Source organism: Colletotrichum siamense (genome assembly GCF_013390195.1).
Source record: "Colletotrichum siamense strain Cg363 chromosome Unknown KSG_Cg363_contig02, whole genome shotgun sequence".
Lineage (NCBI taxonomy): Eukaryota > Fungi > Ascomycota > Sordariomycetes > Glomerellales > Glomerellaceae > Colletotrichum > Colletotrichum siamense.
The window spans coordinates 7,244,266-7,264,467 of record NW_023501015.1 but is presented as its reverse complement, the minus strand read 5'-3'; the positions used below and the strand labels follow the sequence as shown (position 1 = coordinate 7,264,467).

The following is a 20,202-nucleotide window of genomic DNA, read 5'->3' as shown; positions in this document are numbered from 1 at the left end:
CGTGCTTTTCAGTTATTACTGCGCAGTGATACCCCTCGGCAAGTTTGGTTATCAGTCGCCTTTGGAACCGCCCTCCTTCTGTCTTGGCTTTGGACCTGCCTCCTACCTTCATCGTCTCCTATCCACTCGACGACTTCTTGGCACTGCGAACCCTCCCACCCAAAATTCGAACAGACCCAAAAATCCAACAAACCGTCTTTCCTGTTTCTTGGATTGGCAACTCTTTTTCTTAATCACCCGTTCACGAGGTCGACAATTTGCTCAGCAACTTGACCACTCACCAGAGCAATACATTTTCACAGCCGCCACGATGCGCTTCAGCTTCGCCCTCCCCATCGCCCTATTGGGTCTTACTGCCACAGTCGCCGCGGCGCCCTCACAACAATCACCCAACGCAGCATCACCGCCAGTCGTCGCTAAGCGCGCAGACACCAAGTACTTCCACGAACCCTGCTGCGGCGAGGAGCTGGGCCACTACGACATCCGCTACTTCACCGAGGCTGTCCCCTACGACGAGCACCGCGTCGTCCTGCGCAACCTCATCCGCTCTTACCTCACCATCACCAAGAAGCTCAACATCGAGACATGGCTCGCCCACGGCACCCTGCTCGGCTGGTGGTGGAATGGTAAGATCATGCCCTGGGACTACGATCTCGATGTTCAGGTCTCTACTGCAACTCTCTACTGGCTTGGCCAGAACATGAACCGTACCGAGCACGAGTACGAGTGGACCGACGCCGAGGGCAACCCCCAGAAGGACCGCTACCTGCTTGACGTCAACCCCCACGGCACCGACAAGGACCGTGGCGACGGCCAGAACATCATCGACGCCCGCTGGATCAACATGGCCAACGGTGCTTTTGTCGACATCACCGGTTTGGCTGAGCGCGATCCCTCTGGCATGCCCGGCGTCTGGAGCTGCAAGAACTACCACCGCTACCGCACCACCGATCTCTTCCCCATGCGCGAGACTGAATTCGAGGGTGTTCCCGCCATCATTCCCTACAGCTTCGAGCGCATCCTCTCCGAGGAGTACGGTACCAAGAGTCTGGTCACTACTGAATGGCAAGGGTAAGTCAAGATCAGCGCGGAATTCCGTCCGCCTATTTAAGCTTCTTATGTGCCGCGACTAACAATTACTTGCAGACACAGGTGGGAACCTGAACAGAAGGAGTGGCTCAAGGTGCAGCAGTCCTCCTAGAAGGCGACGGCGGAAGACCTTGCGGATGATCTCGAGTGGTCAAAGTAAGGATCGTATTGGATTTGGATCAGCACAAGCGATGGCCGCGACTTGTCTTTTTTCCACAAAAGCACATGGGAATATTTTTTTTTAACGGCAGCATTTTGCGTTTTGCACGCTTACATGCATTGGTGGCGTTCCGGACATGGTATGGCATGGCATGAGATTAAGGTGTTCCAGGGTCAGGGATTTTTGACAGGGAGGACACTCGGGCATTACCTCCCTTTTTTTTCTCTTCCTTTTGTCACATCATGAAGATGGAGAGTATCGCTACGATGAGCATCGCCCATTGGGTAGATATGGCGCGCGGGCTGGTTGCCATATGAAATGGAACCATCCGCAAAGCCACTAGAGGAGTCGCATGTGCACACTAGATACCCAAAGATACCGAGGTGCCAAGGACCTCGAATTGAACATTTGACAAACGCTTTTGAGATTTCGTGTTGGATCGTGCTGAGATTATCTTTCCTCGCTATGGAAGCCCCAAGCCAGCCAGTACAGCGACATCATACATAATATTTACCAACGCCATCGCAATGCCCAAACCCGACGACCAAAACAACCTAGGCTAATGTGTGTAAATGCAGACCATGACCAAAAGTAGAACTCAAGGTGATGCTCCTGAATCCGGCTTTCCGCCATCCCTCCTTTCCATATTCATCTTTTTCAGGCGTTCCTCTGCGGCTCTGGCTAGAATCTCCCGTCGGCTCAAGCCCTTGTTGTCAGCGGCGCTTCCGCCGACAACAAAGTCGCCCCCTTCCCAGCCCCCGTGGTCCTCGAAACCTTCCTCCTCGTCCTCTCCAGCCGCATAATAGGATGATGATTGCCCGACGGTCTGCCCGCCGTGCTTCCAGTCCGCGGCGTCAACCTCGCGCTCGATCTGGTGGCACAGGTCCCAGAAGTTCCTGTCGTGGGGGCCGTGAACATTGTGCGCCAACTCATGGCACAGCGTCTTTCGAATCGTCTTGTAGTCCCTGTATCCGTCATGCGCGTCTGTCCTCAGACGCAACTCGATGACTTCTCCCTGGTTCCGGTTCAGCCCCAGCAGCCTCGTCGTGCCCTCGTGGCTCGACTGCGTGTTTGATAGCGGCTCCATCTCCGTCAGCAGGCCGACGCTGAACTTGTGCTTCACCATCGAGGCGCGGATCCCCGGGTCCTCCTTCAGCTTCTCCAGCAGCGCCAGCGACCGCTCCGGGTTCGGCAGCCCCGCCAGCGGCCTGACGGACAGGAAGGTATACGTGCTGTGCGCCTGCGACCGCGCCTGGTCCCGCCTCCGCGACGGGCGATTCGCCCTCCGCGCGGCGCTGCGGGCGGCGTTGCGGCGTGCGGCGAACTCGGACGCGGCCTGCAGGGAGGCGACCTCCTTCGCCTCGACGCCCATGAGCATGATCTTCTTGCCTTGCAGGTCGGCGAGGGACATGTCGGGGTCCTTGAACGGGGGCTTCAGCAGGCCGAGCTTCGGGACGATGAACTTTTGGTTGGAGGCGGGGATGGAGAGAGCGTCTTCGACATCTTCGGAGAGGTGGGTGATAGTGCCGTCGCTGGGGAACTTGAAGGTGTGCGGGGTGTTGCGGTGGGTGAGGGTGATTGTGATGGCTTCGTCGGCGGAGTCGTCGAAGTCGGACTCGTCGCGATGGGGTTCGGCCATGGTGGGTGGGTTCGTGGTTTCTTGGAGCTGTGGTGTTTGAGAGGCGCTACCGCGTAGATCGGTGTATATGCAAGTATGTGATGATGCTGTGGGTAGATGCGACAAGGTCCGAGGATTGAGAGATGCGCTAGGGATATATACAAACGAGATGACTGCGTAGAATGTGCACGAAGGCGGCGTTGGGGCGCAGGCGCAAACGCAGACGGTCACCGGTGAGGCCGTCTGGAGCGTATTCGCAGTGTTTGTCATTCAGGCAGCTTTGTAATACGTCACTCGCTGGCAGGTGGACTCCGGGCCTTCGGGCTGGACTTAGGGGTGGGTCCGAAGGCACGAAGGGTTCTTCTTTCCCGTCAGTGCTCTCTTCGGAAGCCAAGACACCGGGAAAGCTTCGGGTAATCCGAGAGATTACCTCAGCAAGGACGGGCAACGGAGCAGAGAGAAACAGGGACGGCGTCACTGCTTCCGCGAGGCCATGGCTCGGGCTCTCATTGGTTCTTCGATTGCTGAGGTAAGTGACCAGGAGATACCTAGCGAAGTGGACCTACCTATCCTCGCGGAAGCGGCAACTGGCGGGAATGCACCCTCCAAGCACCTGCAGCGCTGCAACACGGCTGCAGCTGTCTCACAATCCATTAGCTAAGCCGAAACCAGGGACCTGCCTTAGGTAAAACAGCCAGCGGCCAGCCAAACAGGACGCGGCGTCGCTGTCAGTGCTTCGCTGCCACTGGTCGAGAGACGGGAGGTGCCCTACCGGGTTGTGGCTTGGCCTGTCGGTTCCAGCTTCCAATGAGCGTGCAATCGCGTTCGTGTCCTTTCGACCTCCTGGAACCACGGTCCCAAAAAAATAGCTGCCAGCTCTGCCGCACACAGTTGAAGCTCCCTCCCTGGACACATCTCAACGCCAACGCCAACGCCAACTCATCAATCGCGACGACAGACGACACCGGTCACCACCACGACCACGACGACAACAAACACCACCCATCCGCGCACTGCGAGTCTACGCCGCTCCGAGGCTGCACCTGCTTGACCACAATCCCCGCTGTTGAGGCAGCTTTAAGCTCCGATCCGACTCGACTGAAGCTCCCGTCTCCCGTCCACTGCGACCGATCCCGCCGCCCCCCGCCAAGCCGCGACGATGCTCAACCTCTTCCGTATTCTCGGTACGTGTAGTCTTCACCCTGCGCAGCGTGCCGAAGCATGTCTGCCCCGTCTTGCGATGGCTCTGTCGACTAACACGGCTTCCAGGGGACTTGTCCCACCTTGCCAGTATTGGCATCCTCCTCCACAAGATGGTTCAGCTGAACGTGAGTGTTTGCGATGCCAACAATGCCGTCACCCGAGCCTTATCTAATCCTTCGGCAGAGCTGTTCCGGTATTTCGTTCAAATCACAAGCCCTCTACCTTTTGGTTTACATCACCAGATACCTTGGTATGTCGACCCTCATCGTCCTATTGCCGCCCGACCTCACTTAGCTGACATCTTCCGTCAACAGATCTATTCTCAACCAGCAGCCTTTGGAACCTGGTCTTCAAGATTCTCTTCATTACCTCCCAAGGCTACATCGTCTACCTGATGACGACCGCCTACAAGCCCACCAACGACCCCAACCAAGACACGTTCCGCGTCCAGTACCTGCTTGGAGGCGCCGCCGCCCTGGCCATCGTCTTCCCTTACTACTACACCTTCTGGGAGATCCTCTGGGCCTTCTCCATCTGGCTCGAGGCCGTCGCCATCCTGCCCCAGCTCTTCATGCTCCAGCGTACTGGCGAGGCCGAGACCATCACTACCCACTACCTCGCTGCTCTCGGTATCTACCGTGCCCTGTACATCCCCAACTGGATCTACCGTTACTTCACAGAGGTGAACCACAAGGTCGACTGGATCGCCATCGTCGCCGGCATTATCCAGACCATCCTGTACTCTGACTTCTTCTGGATTTACTACACCAAGGTGATGAAGGGCAAGAAGTTCAAGCTGCCCGTCTAAAGTCTCTTTACCTACTCTTAAAAGAGTTTTCTTCGTGCGTTACCCTCGCGTGGAAACTTCCGCGACGGGCGACGTGACGGAGCGGAGAGTCATGGGCTGCACTAAATACTCCGAGAAACATCGGAGACTCGGTGTTGGGCATGACCTGATTTCTTTTCGTCCAGTCTCATCAAACACAACACATCGGATTTCAGGCACACACATACAAAAAGTTGGCCAGGTGCTAGGAACGGGATATCCTCTCCGTGCAGGATGGATGCATGACAGGCGTTGGGAGATATGGTTAGTTTTGCATGGGGCGTGCCACGCAGCCAGTCAGTCACGCCACGTTTTTGGGTGTTGGTTGGATGGCTGATTCTTCTTCTCACAGATCGACGGAGATCGTGAACGAACAGGAAGAAAGGCCGGGACACCACTGGTATATAGATGGTCAATGTGAAGAACGTTTCTAAATCTCTTCAGCCCGCTTTCTCAAGAACGTTTCCGCCGTTCCCCCCCCTCCTCATCGTATGCCAGCCGCCCGCACGCGCCATGGGGCGGTTACCGCGTGCTGCGATGACTCGTTCTTTTTCGGTTAGTTCGCCGGCTTCCGAAAATCTTGATCTTGTTTTTGGGTCGCCGACTGAGGTCGGTCCCTGCTCAGTATTTGTCTCTCGTCGTCATTTCCCAACTAGGAGGGAGGGGGAAAGGAAAAGAAGCAGACCCTGAAGGAACACCTCCCTTCTTTTGAGTTAGGAGCGATTCAGGAACAGACTCTGCAGAAATCTTGTCAGTTCCCCTGGAGTTCCTCCGGCTACCCCGACCTTCGTGGTCTTGCCCGCACGCCGGGCCCGAGTCAAGTGACGCCGGACAGGGATATGCGACACCAGGAGCACGAGAGGATCGACGCTGGTTAGAGGGGCAATCCCGCCATTGCAACACCCCTCCTTCAAGAGCCTCAACCTGACCAGGGATCCAGACCAACTTTGGCTTTTGAGACAATACCAAGCTCGGAACGCAACCGAATATTGATGCCGCGAGGGTATAGCAAACCACTCCCGTTCGGCAGGCATAAACTTTTCTGTCGTTTCTGTCAGCTTTCTGTTTCCAAAGCCCCTTGTGAAACCATCTGTGCATTAACCACCAACTCGAGCCTGGGCGTCTGACCGAATGAGAAGATGGGACGGTTCGCGGCGGGCCCAAATCTGATCTATGGGAAAGGATACCATTTCACTTCAACTCCACTCCTTTGAGAGCGTCCGAAAGGCAACCAACCGGGCAACGGGCAGTTACCAGCGTCTGGCCCAACCCCGTCCGTCTCCGCCCCCGTCCCTCTGCCAATGAAGCCGACTGGATAGCGACGGGCGTGATATCGAAGCGGAGTCAACCGCACGGAAGGGGAGGGATGATGGGGTCAAACCAAAGAGGAATGGTGCCGTAGGGCGGCGACAAGAGTCGTGGGACTGGGGGACAATTAGGACGAAGCGGTCCATAACATGGGCGAGGGCCGCCGACTAGGGACGTTTCGCGGAACCTTTGGCTCTTTTCTTGGATTGGTCTTTTTTTTGTGTTTTCATCTTTCCTTTTGTTCGTTTCTTGTGTTGACGTGAATCTAGGAATTATACATATTTTGTGTCTTGTGTGTTTTATTACCCGTGGAAGAATAGGGATAATATGGTTACAGCAAAGAGGAGGCATACATAATCCGACATGAAATCATGGTGAAGGCTTGCCTCCCACGAATACTACTACTATCTGCTTGGGTCTGCTTCGTGTTAGCGGCGGTAGCAAAGGCAGATGGGGCCAAAGGACGGTGGGCACGATGGGTCGACGCGGGGGATCATCAGTCACCGGCACAGCCTCACCGGAGGCGAGGGGGAGCAGGAAGACATATCATGATGGACCTCTTGGGGAGGCGGGATATGGAGCCCCCAACGGCGTCGGTGGACATCAACAAGCCCATACCCCTCGAAGATCGCGTCGTGCTGGCAGTACCCACGCCGGCCGCCCTCTTTGGGAGACAAGATAGCTTCAACCCTATCGACCAGATCAACCAGGCGTCCCGGTCCGCCCAGCAGGCCATCGCCTCGGCATCGCAGTCGGCGGCACAGGCTGTTCAACAAGCCAACGACCAGGTACGACAGGCCCAAGACAGACAACGACAGGCAGAGGAACAGGCAAGACAGGCCAACGACGCCGCCACGAGGGCGTCCATCTCGGCGAACAATGCCGTAGTACAGGCACAGGCAAGCGCGAGGGAGGGCATTGCCAACGCGCAGCAACAGGCGAGGGAGAGTGCGAGCAGGGACATTGCGGCAAATCTGGCGTCTGTGACGAGCAGTGCGAACCAGCAGCTGGCGTCGCAGATTGCGAGCATCCAGGCGAGCGCGAGTATCAGTGCTGCCCAGGCCATTGCATCTGCTACAGCTTCCGCGAGTGCTGCTATCCAGAGTGCTCAGCAGCAAGCGCAACAGCAGATCCAAGCTGCCAGGGTACGTCTTTACAACTCACTCACACTTTGCATCACTTACACAACTAACACATGAACAGGACGACGCCAACTTGAGAGTCTCACAGGCACAGGGAGCAGCCGTCTCCGTCACGCAAGCAGCACTCGCAGTTGTGGGCGCGATCATCGGCTCTTCACTTCTCACAATCTTGGGCTTCTACATCTGGACACGCTATCGCCGGGGCAAACGCAAGGAGGCAAAGGAGAGGGAGTTACGACGGGAAATCAGCTACCCGAAACAGAACACGCTCATGACGACAAACGCATTAGCGGCCAACAACGGCTACCCGCCAGACTTAAAACGTTCTATATCACCGACGAGGCCAGACACGGCACGGACGACGGGGTCGGGCGGGATGGGGTACGCGGTGAGTGACTTTGGCGACGGGGCACCAAATTTTTCGAGAACGACGACGTTCGTCAGTCAGTCGGCACCTCAGATGCAGACGATACAGCGAGAGCCGTCGGCGAGTCGAAAGCCAGTGGTGCCGCCGTCGCCGAGGAAACAACCGCCGTACTCTCTCTTCCCGCCAAAGTCGAGAGACGGACCGCCGAATACGGCTCTGCCTCCCACTCCGGCTCCAGCTCGAAATAGAGAGCAACAACAGGAGCAGCCACCGGGAACAGGGGGATCACAAGGACCTCCTCCGCCATTTGCTTCAGCCACCAACACCAACCCGTTCGCTTCGACCAACAACGAGAAGCTGAGCAAGGTGGACGAGGAAGGCGAACTTGTGGAGGGTAGCAAGGGCTGGTTGAGACGGACGCAGACCGTGAGTCCGTTTGGGGACCTGGTCGACAGCCCGACAGGGGAGAAGGGTTCGGACTGGCCATTCAGGAGGTCAGATTCGCCGCCTCCCAAGTGAACAGGGAGGGAGGCCGAGAGGAGGGGGAGGAGGGGGAGGAGGAGGAGGAAAAAACGCCTTTGGACGACTACCTATGATTAATGCGCTCAAAAATAACGTTCACTCTTTTGTTCTACTATTACTCTTCATGTTATTAATTACTGTTCTACAAGGGGGCCTTATGGCACCCGTTATCAACACCACCAGCTCAATATAATACAAAATGTATTATGACCCTTTGACATTCATGCCACCCAACGACCCCGCCCTCCAACATGCCATCACATCACAACCCGTTGCTGCATTAACCAACCCCAACCATCGCTGTCTTGTGTGCTCGAATAATAATAATTACATGTGCTTGCTCCCCGTCTGTTCGGAAGCGTGTCGTGTCTTGGAAGTCAAAAAAGAGAAGAAAAAGGCTTGGCAGAGCATGCAGCAAGCAGAGTTTGGTCTCAAGTCCGAGGCCTCCTCCACAGTCCCGCCGCTACTGGAGCCTCTCCCCCGGCGCCGCAACCACCGCTTACACCACGAACGACGGCACCACACCCAGTACCGACCTGCTGGTGCTGGTGCTGTCGCAGGTTCCTCTTGTCGTCTGCTGGTGCTGGTGCTGCTGCACGACAGCTGCCGACGACGCCGGTGCCCGATTTGGCTTTCTTGGAATCCCACAGACACCCGGCGGGCGACGAACTGGATTCTGTGTGCAGGGTGTTAGATGGGATCTCTCATGTTTGATCGACGGCCAGGGAGGAGGGGTTTTGGGAGGTTCATGGGTCCAGTCATGTTGGTGGTGGTGGTCCCCCGGCTTCCCACTCTTCAACTGCTGAGACAGGCACATGGCCAAGGAAGAAGAAAGAAAACGTGAGAAGAGGGCGAGGGTGAGTGAGTCTTGACTCGTCGTCGCCGTTAGGATGGTTTGGGGGGTGGGTGTTCGTGACTTTACCTCTTTGTTCTGAACCTTGCGGCGAACGACTGGACCCGAGGTCGAGTTTGCGGTCAAAGTCTAAGGAGATGCCCAGGATGGAGGGGAGGGCCGCGTCGATCTGCACGTCCTCGAGTTCACGTCGCATTCTCTCGACCTCGTCGTCGTCTGCACCACGGGATGCCGCCTTGAGCCGTATGATGGCGATTTGCTGTTGCAGTTGCATGGCGAGATGGCGATCCAATTCGCTTGGCGGCGGCGACGAGTTCACCGAGATGGCACCCCGGCGCCTGCTGGTGCGCCTTGAGGAAGTCTCCGGCGGGAGCGAGAAGGAGCGCGGGAGGTTGAAGTCGCGGTGGTCGCTTTGGCTTCGAAATAACCTCTCGGTGTCTGGCCAGAGACCCTGCGGTCGCGGTTCATCTGGATGTGGTGATGGCGCCCAGAGCCATTTGAAGGCGGCCGATCCAGCGCGGCCTCTCTTGTTAGGGGGACTGTGATAAAATTCGTCTTCTTCGTCATCCTCTGCGACGCGCTTTCTGCGCATTTTCATCTCGGTCATGGCGTCGCATTTGGTGGTGAAGCGTCTTCTTTTAATTGACCGGGTGGTGATCCCTGTTGGCGGTGGTGACAATTCGCGGTGAGACAACAAGAATTAAGTTGCGGATATCACATTCTGCAAATCAACGAACGCGATAAAGCCCACTTCCACTCTCAGAATTCGATAAGGAAAGAGCCAGCCAGCCAGAGAGAAAGTTCAGGTGAATAAAGGCAACGTGGTGGAGAAAACGTGTGGACGTGTGGTGTCAATGTGAGAAGTGAGCAATGAGCAGCGAGCATAATGAACAGCAAAACACTGCAAGGAGCAGCAAGTGTCTCGGTCGAGTTGAGGTTCGTGCGCCGGCGGGGTCTAATTGAAATCGAAAGGAATGTCCCCTGCCTCACTCCGGCCACGGTCTGGCGCGAGCTCTCTCTCCTTTTCTCTCTTGTTAATCAATCAATCAATCACACCTCCGGATCAAGACTAACTCGCCCCAAACACCACCGCCGCTAACAAGATCTAGGGTCTCGCTGAAAGATGCATAAGAACAAGTGTGCGGCCTGACAGCAACAATGCATGATTCCGCTCGGAAAATACATGAGACCTGTCACTTCGGCACCTCGGGAGTAATGACTGGTGATATTGCTGCTGGTATAGTTCCCTGAATTCCCCCCTCCACTTCCTCCGCTCATTACATCCTCCGTCCCAATTCTGTTGCGGATGACAGTTTCAGCCGCGCCAAGCTATCGAGGCTCACACAGACATGAGGATTGCAACTGCCGGGACTAGTCTTCCGACTACGGGAGGTCCCGGTTGGGAACCAGGCGATTAAGACCCAGAACGAGGGGCCTGGTTTCACTTCCGTTTGTCCTCACTCGCGCGCTATTGGTTTGTTCTGGTCCAAGAAGCAGCCCTACATATACGACCCTCCCCGGTCGGATGTCAACCGGAATAAGGTGCGGGGCTCTCGAGATTGTTTCTTTGTCGTCAATGGGCATAATGAACTCGACGTGCCACCGACACGGCCGGTCCATGGTGTGGCCTGCTCAGTCGATCTTGGCCTGTGTTGGGAGGCCACTTGGTGTCATCTGCGTCTGAAGCTATTCCAAGATCTGCTCGAGTGATCGGCCGACGGGCAGAAAAAGCCATATGCGCGCATCGTCGTCTCATATACGTATGATCTCCGGATGACAGGTCGGAATTCGAGCGAAACGCTAGCTTTGAACCTTCTCGCCCTCTCATGCTGACGATTATGGAGTTGCTTGCGCATATAGCTATATCATGCAGCCGAACAGAATCGGCCACTTCCTACGTCAGACTTTCAAGCCGATGGGATGACTACTGGCTTGCGATCTACTCGGCAATCTCGCATTGCCATCAATATGCAAGGCCGGCAGTGGAGTTTCTGTCAAGAATGGCCCGCCCCGCGATCGACTTGATGTCATCCCTTGTACCGTGGAACCCGTCTGTTCAGTTGCCATCTTAACTTGCGTCCAACTCCTCGTTGCTCGAGACTAACAGTGGGAGGGAGCAAGGCATTCCATTCAAGACAGAAGACTTGACGTTGCTGGTTCTAATTCCTCATCCACTTAGAACTGTCAGACTTCGAAGACTTACTCAGTTGGCGACAACGAGGACTACACCAACAACTGGCTTCAGCTATCATGCACGCAAGAGCCTCATAAGAAATAGTTCTCAGAAAAGTATTCCATTGGGGTATCGGCCGACTATGTACGCGTCAAGGAAATATAATACAAGGTAGGTTGCACGTCTGAGGCTGCAAACTCAGATGCATATGTTGTTCATCAACGACGACCACCACTGCTGGCACTGCTCCACTGTCGGTCCCACGCAGCCATCTGGCCGGCCATTGACTGAGATGATCTGCCTGTAGGCTGCCCGGTGGCGTAGAATCTGTCCGAGGGGCTGGACGATGAAGCGTAGGAGGTGTAGCGTGTCTGACTGGATGAGCTGCTCGATGTGCGCCCTCCAGTGTTGGAAGACATGCTGTACGATGACTGCTGGTGTCTAGTCGATGTCAGAAAGGGACGGCCCGGTTGAGGGTGTGACGTGGTTGCCTACCTAGAAGAAGAAGCGCCGTACTTGGACCCTGACATGATTATGAGAGGTGGAGTAGTGGTAGGGTATGTGGATTGATGTTGGTGCGGTCTAGTTTGGGTCGCTGAGAGCAGGGGTAGTTATCGTGGTGATAGGTGTGTTGGTGAGGTCTGAGATTCAAGGCCGACTAATCGTGGGTCTTATACTCACCTGGACATGTTGAAGGAGAGAAGGGTAGGCAGTTCGACAAAATAGAAAAAAACAAATACAATTACCAGTATCTAACAACTCCGTTGCGAATTCCCTATGTTGAATCATCGCAATGTGTGGGGTTAGGATTCAATGGCGGCGCTTAGGAACATGAAGTCGAAATATCGCGTGTGCGATGTACGCAGACAGAAGCTGTGTGGCGGCGTCCAGTATCATGGTCAAGTTGCTGTCACTTGACCAGCTAGCGCGTTGGAGTTAGGAACAAAATTGGGGCCCCGGGCCATCAGATCTTCTCTTCTGGACTCTAAAGAATGCAGACGACTAACAAATGTGGGAGAAAGACGATATGGAAATGCGCTGTTGAGCGAAAACAACATCAATTGTAAAAAGACGTGGCCAAGTCAAGGGGAGTGAATCCCTGAAGACAGGAGCGCGCACTCGCGCGTTTGGAGCTTGGATGTGATGCGATATTCGCCACCTCGCCTGGAAATTGTCGATTGTGAGCAACACATGAAACAAACGCCGCCCGCGAAACTGCGCACAAGAGGGTATTGGCTTCTGCTCCATCAGATGGTGGCGGTGGCATAGAAGATTCGAAGGTGAGGTGGAATGGGGGGAGAGAGATGGACGGCCGGGGTTAAACGGGCGGGAGCATCAGGGCGCGACCTAGCGCCGGAGCGGGACGGGAATGCGGATGAGAGGATCCTGTAAGATCGTTTGCGAAGTCGAAGAAGAGTCGAAGGATATTCTGCGCTAGACGTTCGTCCAAGGGCGGTCAAGGTTAGGGGTTCAACGGGTGAAAGCTTGGCTTCGAGACTGTTCTTGGCTTGGCTCTGGATGCTTCGCATCGTCACTGGGGAGCAGTTGTTGCCACTGAATCTGACGATGTCCTGCCCCAAAAGGCGGGTCATTCCCGTGCCCTGGCCCTGGCCAACACGTTGGAACTGGGAATTATTAGCCAACATGCGTGTTGGCTCAGATGGGTGCAGGGAGGGTAACCGAACCGGAGGCACAAGCAGCGGGGAGGCATCCGGCGGCTGCCAGTGATGCAGAGGTTCAATGACGGGATGGATCAAGGCAAGGGAAGGGAGGGTGTGGCTGAGATGATGGAAATCTTTTTACTAGGTACCAAGGTGTAAATGGCTACCCGAGGCCGCCAACGATGGAATATGAGTGCTCTCACTGCCGAACTCGAGATGTCTTCCAAGTTGATGAAACGAAAATGCAGAACTAGTGGCTGTGGCTGGCGGTGCAGCGGAAGGATTGAGGGGCAGAAAGGCATGCATGTCACAAGAGGCAAGGCATGGGATAGTCTCTTCCGCTTCTTCTGGTTGAAATTCTCATCCCTCTTGACATCCTCGGGAAGATTTGCCGTCCCAAGGAGTAGTTGAGGCCAACAACTCATTTTCTCTGTCAACCAAGTTGATATTGGGCATTGAAATTTACAAGATCACGAAGGGGCTTGTTTGTACAACGTCTGTGTTGGCTACACGAGAAGTGGAAAATACCCTTGTCTGAGGCCGACTTGGTGTAGACTGACGTGTCAACAACGCTATTGAATCGAACAAGAAGACCAAAACGAATAACTTGTGTGTGATAGAACAACGCAGCTCTTTGTAATATCCAAAAGTGACAATCTATTGTCGTTACCTATTTGCTTCAAAATCCAACATGAGCTTAATCATCTCAGATGGAGATGCATGCAGACAGACATGGGTCAGGGTGAGATGGATACGTATCTCTCGGTCTGGCCCAGCACAATCGAGAACGAACAGCACGGCACAGCACGTCATTCCTCCCCCCCAGTTCATGTCCCTTCAACTGAACTGCTTGCACGGTGCACCCGGAGGCCTTTGGGGACACTGCCACACAGCGATTCCCCTCCTTCGACTCTGCCTGACAGGGCTGTTTTCTGTCTTCTTCCACTCATGCATCATTCTCGCACTCTCCCGAGTGACAGCAGACAAGCTGCGCCCATCTCGATTCCACTGCGGCCCAAACGGCAGACCTCCCGCTCATTGTTCGTTGTACGGCGTCCAGGATGAAGTCATTCCTTGCAATCGAGTCTGCCCCAGCGGAAACAAAGACCGTCCTCGCTCTTTCGACTGTAACCGATGTCCAAATTACCGATGTCGTCCTGACGAGGGGTTGTTGCTGATGCCTTGAATTGTGGACGCGGGCAAGGATGGCCAAATGCTGGTGCCTTGAGCTGAACACACCAAAGAGCAATCATCAATCACGCTCTGCCGGCGGTTGCTTCGCTACGCGGATGGCTTCATCGGACATGCTGCTGCTTCGAGCGCACGTGAGGGACCTTCTTCGCGCGCGAATACCCTCAGCGGGAGCCGCTTCCTGGCCCTCTGCAATCCTTCGGCGAGCTTGTTCTAGCCGCTCCCTTGTTCCGTGTGCCATGGCTGCAATAAGTGGTCTTGAAGTCACGACCTCATGCTCGTCAAACCCCGTCAATATCTCACTCGTATTGCCCAGAGTAGTCAAGTCTGGCTGCTCCAAGGCACACAGCTGAGCCCCCGTCCCCTGCAACCCAGCCTACCGGCGACACCACCATCATTCTTCCACTTGGGAGACACGGAGAAGTCATTGGAGCACCCGACTCCGCCAGACCACCTTCGAGACCTCCCCTCCAGGCTCCGAGTGCTGTGCAACTGCAGACCCCGGTCATCTCTGGGGGCCGGCCAGTCAGTCTTATCGTTGTTGGCGAGCTTCCTGGGCTGCATCTCTAGGCTCTAGCTGCGTTCCATCCTTGCGCCGTGCCGGCTCCTGTCTTCTCCAGCCTGAGCCGCCCATCCCTCCTCTCGCACCACGGCGCCACGGCGGCGCGCGCCAACGTTCAGCTCCATTGAATAGCCTGGTCATCCCCCCTCACTTCCCATCGCAGAAGTCCATTTCGAACGCTCTTGTTCGCCCGTCATGTATCTGTCCATTTCCTGAGCCTTTTGCTTCAATCTTTCCCTTGGCTCTTGATCCGAAGCGAATCTCAACGTCCATCCGGTTGATTTACCCTCAGACGCTCACTTACACGCTCTACACTGTCCAACACCACAAGGCTGTGGCCGCCGGCCTCAAACCAGAGCGCAATGTCGGAGTCTCCCTCCAGTCCCCACGCCACCCAGACCGGTCGCCCTTCGTTGTGGACCGAGTCGGCCGAGCGCAAGCTGGCTAGATTATACGTTTATACTACTCTTCCTCTGGTCAAGATTGTAGAAGTCGTCCACAAAGCAACCCCAGGGAACCGGGACTGCCCAGGGTATGCGCGCTGACATTGCTGTTGCGCCGGCGCTTATGCTGACATTTGAGCTCGTAGAAAGGATTCTGCCAACAAGAAATTGAATGCGATCCTCGACAAAGAACCACGATGGCTTCACCCCCGAACCCGAACCGATATGGACCGTCGCATTGGTGCCCTCGATAGTTCCCCCACACGCCAAGCGCCCCCAGAGGATGCTTTTTCGCCCGACTACACGCGCTCCGCCTCCTCCGGCTCCAGATCGCACTTGAGCGTTAACCCAGAATTCAAGGTCGAGGCCGGCAACAGTCCGAACGTGAATGACTTCCAGTCCTTTGACCACTCCCGCGCTTCGTCCGCCGGGTGGAACCCCGCCGCCCCCGGCCCGCTGCCGACCCTCATGACCCCCGAATACGCCTCCGTCGCGCCGCCCGAAGCCGGGGGCCTCCGCCGCTCAGGCACCATGCACACCCTGGGAGACGTTTTGTCAGAGTATTCGACCGGTTTCATCCGCCAGGTCAACAAGTTATTGAAACGCTATACGATGCCCAGCAATACGATGCTTAACCAGTCGCCGATGGACGACCACCGCCCCGGCACCGCCGACTCGAACCCGGCTTCGTGGATTTTTGAGTACGACGCGCCGCAAAGGAGATCTGAAACCGAAGCCAGACCACTTCCCGGCGATTTCCTCAGCCTTCATTACCGTCTTCATACTCAGGGTGCCTGCTTACCAGGCCTACCCGAACACGACACGAGATCTTGCTACTGCCATGTGAAGGATGAGCTCCCGGAAGAGGCCTGGGTATCAGAGAGGGGACCGGAACCTTTTGCCCAGCAAGTCCTCGCGTTTGGCAGACCCGCGGATGGCAACTTTGCGCGCCGCGACGCCTTTGGCAACACCATCCTTCACCTACTCGCAGCCGGCAATGCACCTCACACCCATCTCTCTCACGCCTTGAAGCAGGAGCTGTCGCCCAACCCATCGGCAGTCAACAGTGCTGGGCAGACCTTTATGCACGTTCTCAATGATTCTTGGTTTTCGTCGCCTGCCAACGATCTCTACCAGCTCATCGTATTCCTCAAACAACAACGCTTCGAGTTGTATACATGCGACGTCTACGGCCGCAATTTCTGCCACCTCATCCACAACAAAGACCCGCGGATCATGAACCAGGACACCAAGAACGCTCTTCTGGCACTGCTAGATCCTTTGGAGTACTGCCGTCGCGATGCATTCGGAAGCATTCCCGAAACCGCAATCCCAGGCCACCTCCGCCGGGCCTACACCTCCGCCATCGGCCAAGAAATGTCTCCTACGTGGGACGCAAGCACCCAGCGACAACTTTCCTCACCCATCGAACAGCAGGCCAGTCTTCTTCGAACCGTCAATGAATCATATAAGAACCCTCGTGTACAAGACTCCCAAGGCCGCAACGGTCTCCACTGCCTCGCCGACGCCATCCTCAGCCAAGAATCCCTCCTTGCCAAGTTCCCCGGTGCCGTTTCCGTTGAGCAACAAGAGCAAACATCACCCGTCAGCCGCAAGCGCAAGCACAACAAGCCGATCCTCCAAAAGTCCCTCTCCGACTCCTCCAAAGAGCGCCTCACGGCTCGCGAAGGCGTCGTCAGAGACCTCATCGAGCTTGACGTGGACCCGAACCACTACGACAAGTACGGCAACACGGTCCTCATGGCCTTCGTTGCGCAGCTGCCCGAAGATGACGACTACAAGAAACCCGTAGCAATCCTGGAGTTCCTCATCCAAGCCGGAGCCAACGTCAACGCGCGCAACCGGTCTGGGGAGACGGCACTGCACATTGCCGTGCGCAAGGGGAAGAAGCTGGCTATGCGGACATTAACGCAGAACGGTGCCAACGTACAGGCCCGAGATGTTGAGGGTCGAAGCGTGTTGGATGTCGCTGATCGTATGGTCACCTCTGGTAAGCGTGGCATTGACCACCCGAGATACGAGGCCTGCCACGCTTGGCTATCGGGTCAGGGTAAGGCGGTGCAAAACCCATCAATACAGCAAGAGTGGGATTTCAAGGAGTCATGAATTGGACGAAAGCGGATTGGTATAGGTTTGGTATACATAAAAGTTGTGGCTTTGAGTTTTGGATTTGCTACTACCATCAGTTGATGGTTAGGTGTATGGCGTTTGGATAAGTGAACCTACGATTACAGCGGATTTGCGCTTATATGGATACCCGGGGCCAGTGGTACTCTTCTCTTCTTCTTTAGGATTGCACGAAGCTGGCTTGTTATCATGAGACCGCCTATTTTTCCTGTGCTATAATGAATACTTTGTCTGTGGCCATACTCTACCTTACCGTTGCTATTTCTATCATTGTCGTTTCTATCGTCGTCGTCGTTTCTATCATCGTCGTTATCGTCGTTGTCGTCGTCGCTATCATCGTCTCCGACAGGAGTAATTGAGTACACAGGAAATAAAACCGCGCGGAGTCAGGAAGGATGGACGGTCTCTTTATCATTGTAGTTTGAAACAAAGACAATGAGCGCTAGCCCTTCAGCCGGAATGCCAGCATGCCGAAACTGGCTACAAATGCTTCTTCAACAACATGTTTGTGCACGAACCCTGATAGTTCAATACAACGTAGGTTTGATTGAGTAAGTTTCAAGCTTGTAGAAGTCCAAAGACAGTGTATGTACATGTCCAGTATATACAGTGAATGTAAGTATGCTCATGGCCCCCCTGAAGGGCTTGCAGTCCCCAGCGGGGCAACAGGGTTACCGAACGCCAACAAGACAACTTAAGAGTTAGTGCTAGTCGTCTTTCCAACACCGGCGTTGGCCTTGACCTTGGCGGGGACATCGGCAACACCGATGTGACCGATGAGGGAGGACTTGAAGGCACTCAGCTTGGTGAGAGCTGTGGTGCTGGTAAGGGAAGTAACGGTGCCAGAACCACTTGCACGGTTCCATTCGCAAATATAGCCAAGGTAAGAGGTGCAGCGCGAGGCCTCATCAACAGTGTTGACGACGTAGATCTGTCCTCCGTTCGTGGAGCTGGCTGGCGTGATGGGTGTGGTCACAGAGTCGAAATAATTACCCTCCAGCAAGACAAAGGTATTTCCGTCAATGTCATAGGCATGTCCCAAAATACCTGAGAAAAAATTGTTCTGCCGCCCCCGGATTAGCGTTGTTCTTCATCAAGATCCCCAGGGTTCACTTACGACTCCGTGGAAGTAGTTCTCAGTCACACCGTTGGTTGTGCCCATGTGGGGCGCTCTGCCGGACAAATCGTGCAAATAGTTGCCAGCGAAGGTGTAGTAATCCTTCGCTCCAATGAGAAGAAGAGCCCAGTAGTGCTTGCCGTTGCAGCCAGCAGACCAGGTAGTTTTGCCGTCGAACTCGTTGTTGGAGATAGTGACCTTGCCGGCAGCACCCCACCCTGAAACAATAAACTGACGACCAATGAGAGAGATCTTGCAGTGATCGATCCAGATTCTGTCGGAGCCGTCGAGGGTGATGGCATCACCTCCCCAGACGTATTGGGGGTTCAAGTTCGTGATGTGAACCTAGGTGTATTAGTGCGGCCTGGAGAGGTTGAGGAAGGCACCAAATGGACCTACGTTCTGGATAATAACGTTGCTGTTTCCACCACGAACACGCAGACCCTTGCCGATAATGACACCAGAAGTGCCAACACCGACAATGCTCTTGTTGCTGCCAACATCGATCGGGGTCCGAGCCGCGTTGTCGTAGGTGCAGGAAACCCAGGTACCACTGGCAGCATCACAGGTATCCTGAATCCAGGCCTGGCCTGCAGATGTGCCGCCGGGACACTTCGTGGTCCGGTTGTCACTGCAGCACTGGGTGGATGTCGTGCCCTCGGTGTTGCGGAAGTCCCAGGTGCGGTTGATCATGATGACACGCGGCGTGCTGTCTGTGAGCCATGTCTTGAGCCTTGTCGCTGTTAGTAATCGTTCCCCGAAACATGGATATAGAATTTCTAGAGTAGATTCGCTTCCCTACTCACTCAGCAAGAGAGGACGGGTACTGAGGAGTGGCAGAACCACCACCAGTGGTGCCGGCAGCGAAGCCGAAGGGCTTGCCCTGGACCTGAGCGTTCGCCGCGCTCGCGAAAGCGGCGACGAGAGAGAGGAACGAGACCTTCATGATGTCTTGCCAACCAAAGACTGGCAGATACAGCGGCGGAAAGCTATTCACAGAAGAGAATGAAGACAACGACCAGACTAAGGACGGTATTTGGATTCGCGTCGGGGGAACCCAGTCTTAAAAGGCCATCTATGAAGCTAAAGGCCATGCAATTTTGTCCTCTCAACACCATGATGGTGGGGTGACACGAGGAGGCCTCGTCCCGACCTGCCTGGGCAGCAGCTCACTTCTCAGAGCCCTCATCTCTCAGCAATATGCAATGGTTTGTGCCAAGCGGCGCTATAGGGCTGGGCCGGCATCTCACAAGCGGCTTTTTGTGAGTCTATTCCCACCAAACAAGGGGTGAATATGGGTCTGTCTGGCCGCCGGGGTCACCATATTGTTCACCGATGGAATGGTCCCTGGATCTTGGGAACCTCCGTGTGATGGGAATATTCAGGCCCGCAGCCCCGGCGCTTTAACCCAGCCGTCGGAGACAATTCCATTGGCGGGCGGGTCCGGCTAGTCTTCCCTCATCCGGGAGTTGAAGGCCGGGGGATATTCCAGACAGGGGGCTGTCAAGCGGGCCACTCGGTTTAGGTTGCTCTAAATGACACACCGAAAAGACTGTTTTCTCCGCTTCATTCCCAATTGCAGCTCAGTCGCAAGGATTCAATCAAATGAAAGGAGCACGGGATTGGGAATCAACGATGCTGTTGGATGGAATTTCCCGCTGCTTGCACCTCGCTTTCGCTCTTGAGCAACCATGTTCCGTCCCAACTCGGGCAAATACTTCGTCACCACCTGTCAAAAGAAGGTTAAGCTTAACGTTGACCCTCTCGGCCGATCTCCATCGGTCCTGAAGCGATTCTAGTCCGAGGGTGGAGCAGCGAA

General features: G+C 55.3%; 8 protein-coding genes across 8 annotated transcripts; 4 read left to right on the top strand and 4 right to left on the bottom strand.

The window, feature by feature from the left end:
- Window positions 1-310: 310 nt before the first annotated feature.
- Window positions 311-1,201, top strand: MNN4 (the record flags this gene model as incomplete). The annotated part of the gene is made up of 2 exons (XM_036635774.1): window positions 311-1,071; window positions 1,147-1,201. The coding sequence occupies 2 exons, from the start codon at window positions 311-313 to the stop codon at window positions 1,199-1,201; spliced, it is 816 nt and encodes a 271-aa protein (XP_036499539.1).
- Window positions 1,202-1,847: 646 nt separating this feature from the next.
- Window positions 1,848-2,888, bottom strand: CGCS363_v003924 (Ubiquitin and WLM domain-containing metalloprotease; the record flags this gene model as incomplete). Its single annotated transcript, XM_036635773.1, has 1 exon — window positions 1,848-2,888. One exon carries the CDS (start codon window positions 2,886-2,888, stop codon window positions 1,848-1,850), a length of 1,041 nt encoding a protein of 346 aa, XP_036499538.1.
- A 1,138-nt stretch (window positions 2,889-4,026) lies between these two features.
- On the top strand, window positions 4,027-4,878 carry erd2 (ER lumen protein-retaining receptor; the record flags this gene model as incomplete). The annotated part of the gene is made up of 4 exons (XM_036635772.1): window positions 4,027-4,051; window positions 4,137-4,195; window positions 4,254-4,320; window positions 4,385-4,878. The coding sequence occupies 4 exons, from the start codon at window positions 4,027-4,029 to the stop codon at window positions 4,876-4,878; spliced, it is 645 nt and encodes a 214-aa protein (XP_036499545.1).
- Window positions 4,879-6,755: 1,877 nt separating this feature from the next.
- Window positions 6,756-8,232, top strand: CGCS363_v003922 (uncharacterized protein; the record flags this gene model as incomplete). The annotated part of the gene is made up of 2 exons (XM_036635771.1): window positions 6,756-7,349; window positions 7,408-8,232. 2 exons carry the CDS (start codon window positions 6,756-6,758, stop codon window positions 8,230-8,232), a joined length of 1,419 nt encoding a protein of 472 aa, XP_036499544.1.
- Window positions 8,233-8,666: 434 nt separating this feature from the next.
- Window positions 8,667-9,695, bottom strand: CGCS363_v003921 (uncharacterized protein; the record flags this gene model as incomplete). Its single annotated transcript, XM_036635770.1, has 2 exons — window positions 8,667-8,911; window positions 9,158-9,695. 2 exons carry the CDS (start codon window positions 9,693-9,695, stop codon window positions 8,667-8,669), a joined length of 783 nt encoding a protein of 260 aa, XP_036499543.1.
- Window positions 9,696-11,479: 1,784 nt separating this feature from the next.
- Window positions 11,480-11,791, bottom strand: CGCS363_v003920 (uncharacterized protein; the record flags this gene model as incomplete). Its single annotated transcript, XM_036635769.1, has 2 exons — window positions 11,480-11,702; window positions 11,757-11,791. 2 exons carry the CDS (start codon window positions 11,789-11,791, stop codon window positions 11,480-11,482), a joined length of 258 nt encoding a protein of 85 aa, XP_036499542.1.
- A 3,246-nt stretch (window positions 11,792-15,037) lies between these two features.
- On the top strand, window positions 15,038-17,245 carry AGD3 (ADP-ribosylation factor GTPase-activating protein AGD3; the record flags this gene model as incomplete). Its single annotated transcript, XM_036635768.1, has 2 exons — window positions 15,038-15,207; window positions 15,265-17,245. The coding sequence occupies 2 exons, from the start codon at window positions 15,038-15,040 to the stop codon at window positions 17,243-17,245; spliced, it is 2,151 nt and encodes a 716-aa protein (XP_036500583.1).
- A 715-nt stretch (window positions 17,246-17,960) lies between these two features.
- On the bottom strand, window positions 17,961-19,329 carry pelF-1-2 (putative pectin lyase F-1; the record flags this gene model as incomplete). Its single annotated transcript, XM_036635767.1, has 4 exons — window positions 17,961-18,329; window positions 18,384-18,728; window positions 18,783-19,116; window positions 19,190-19,329. 4 exons carry the CDS (start codon window positions 19,327-19,329, stop codon window positions 17,961-17,963), a joined length of 1,188 nt encoding a protein of 395 aa, XP_036500692.1.
- Window positions 19,330-20,202: the final 873 nt, after the last annotated feature.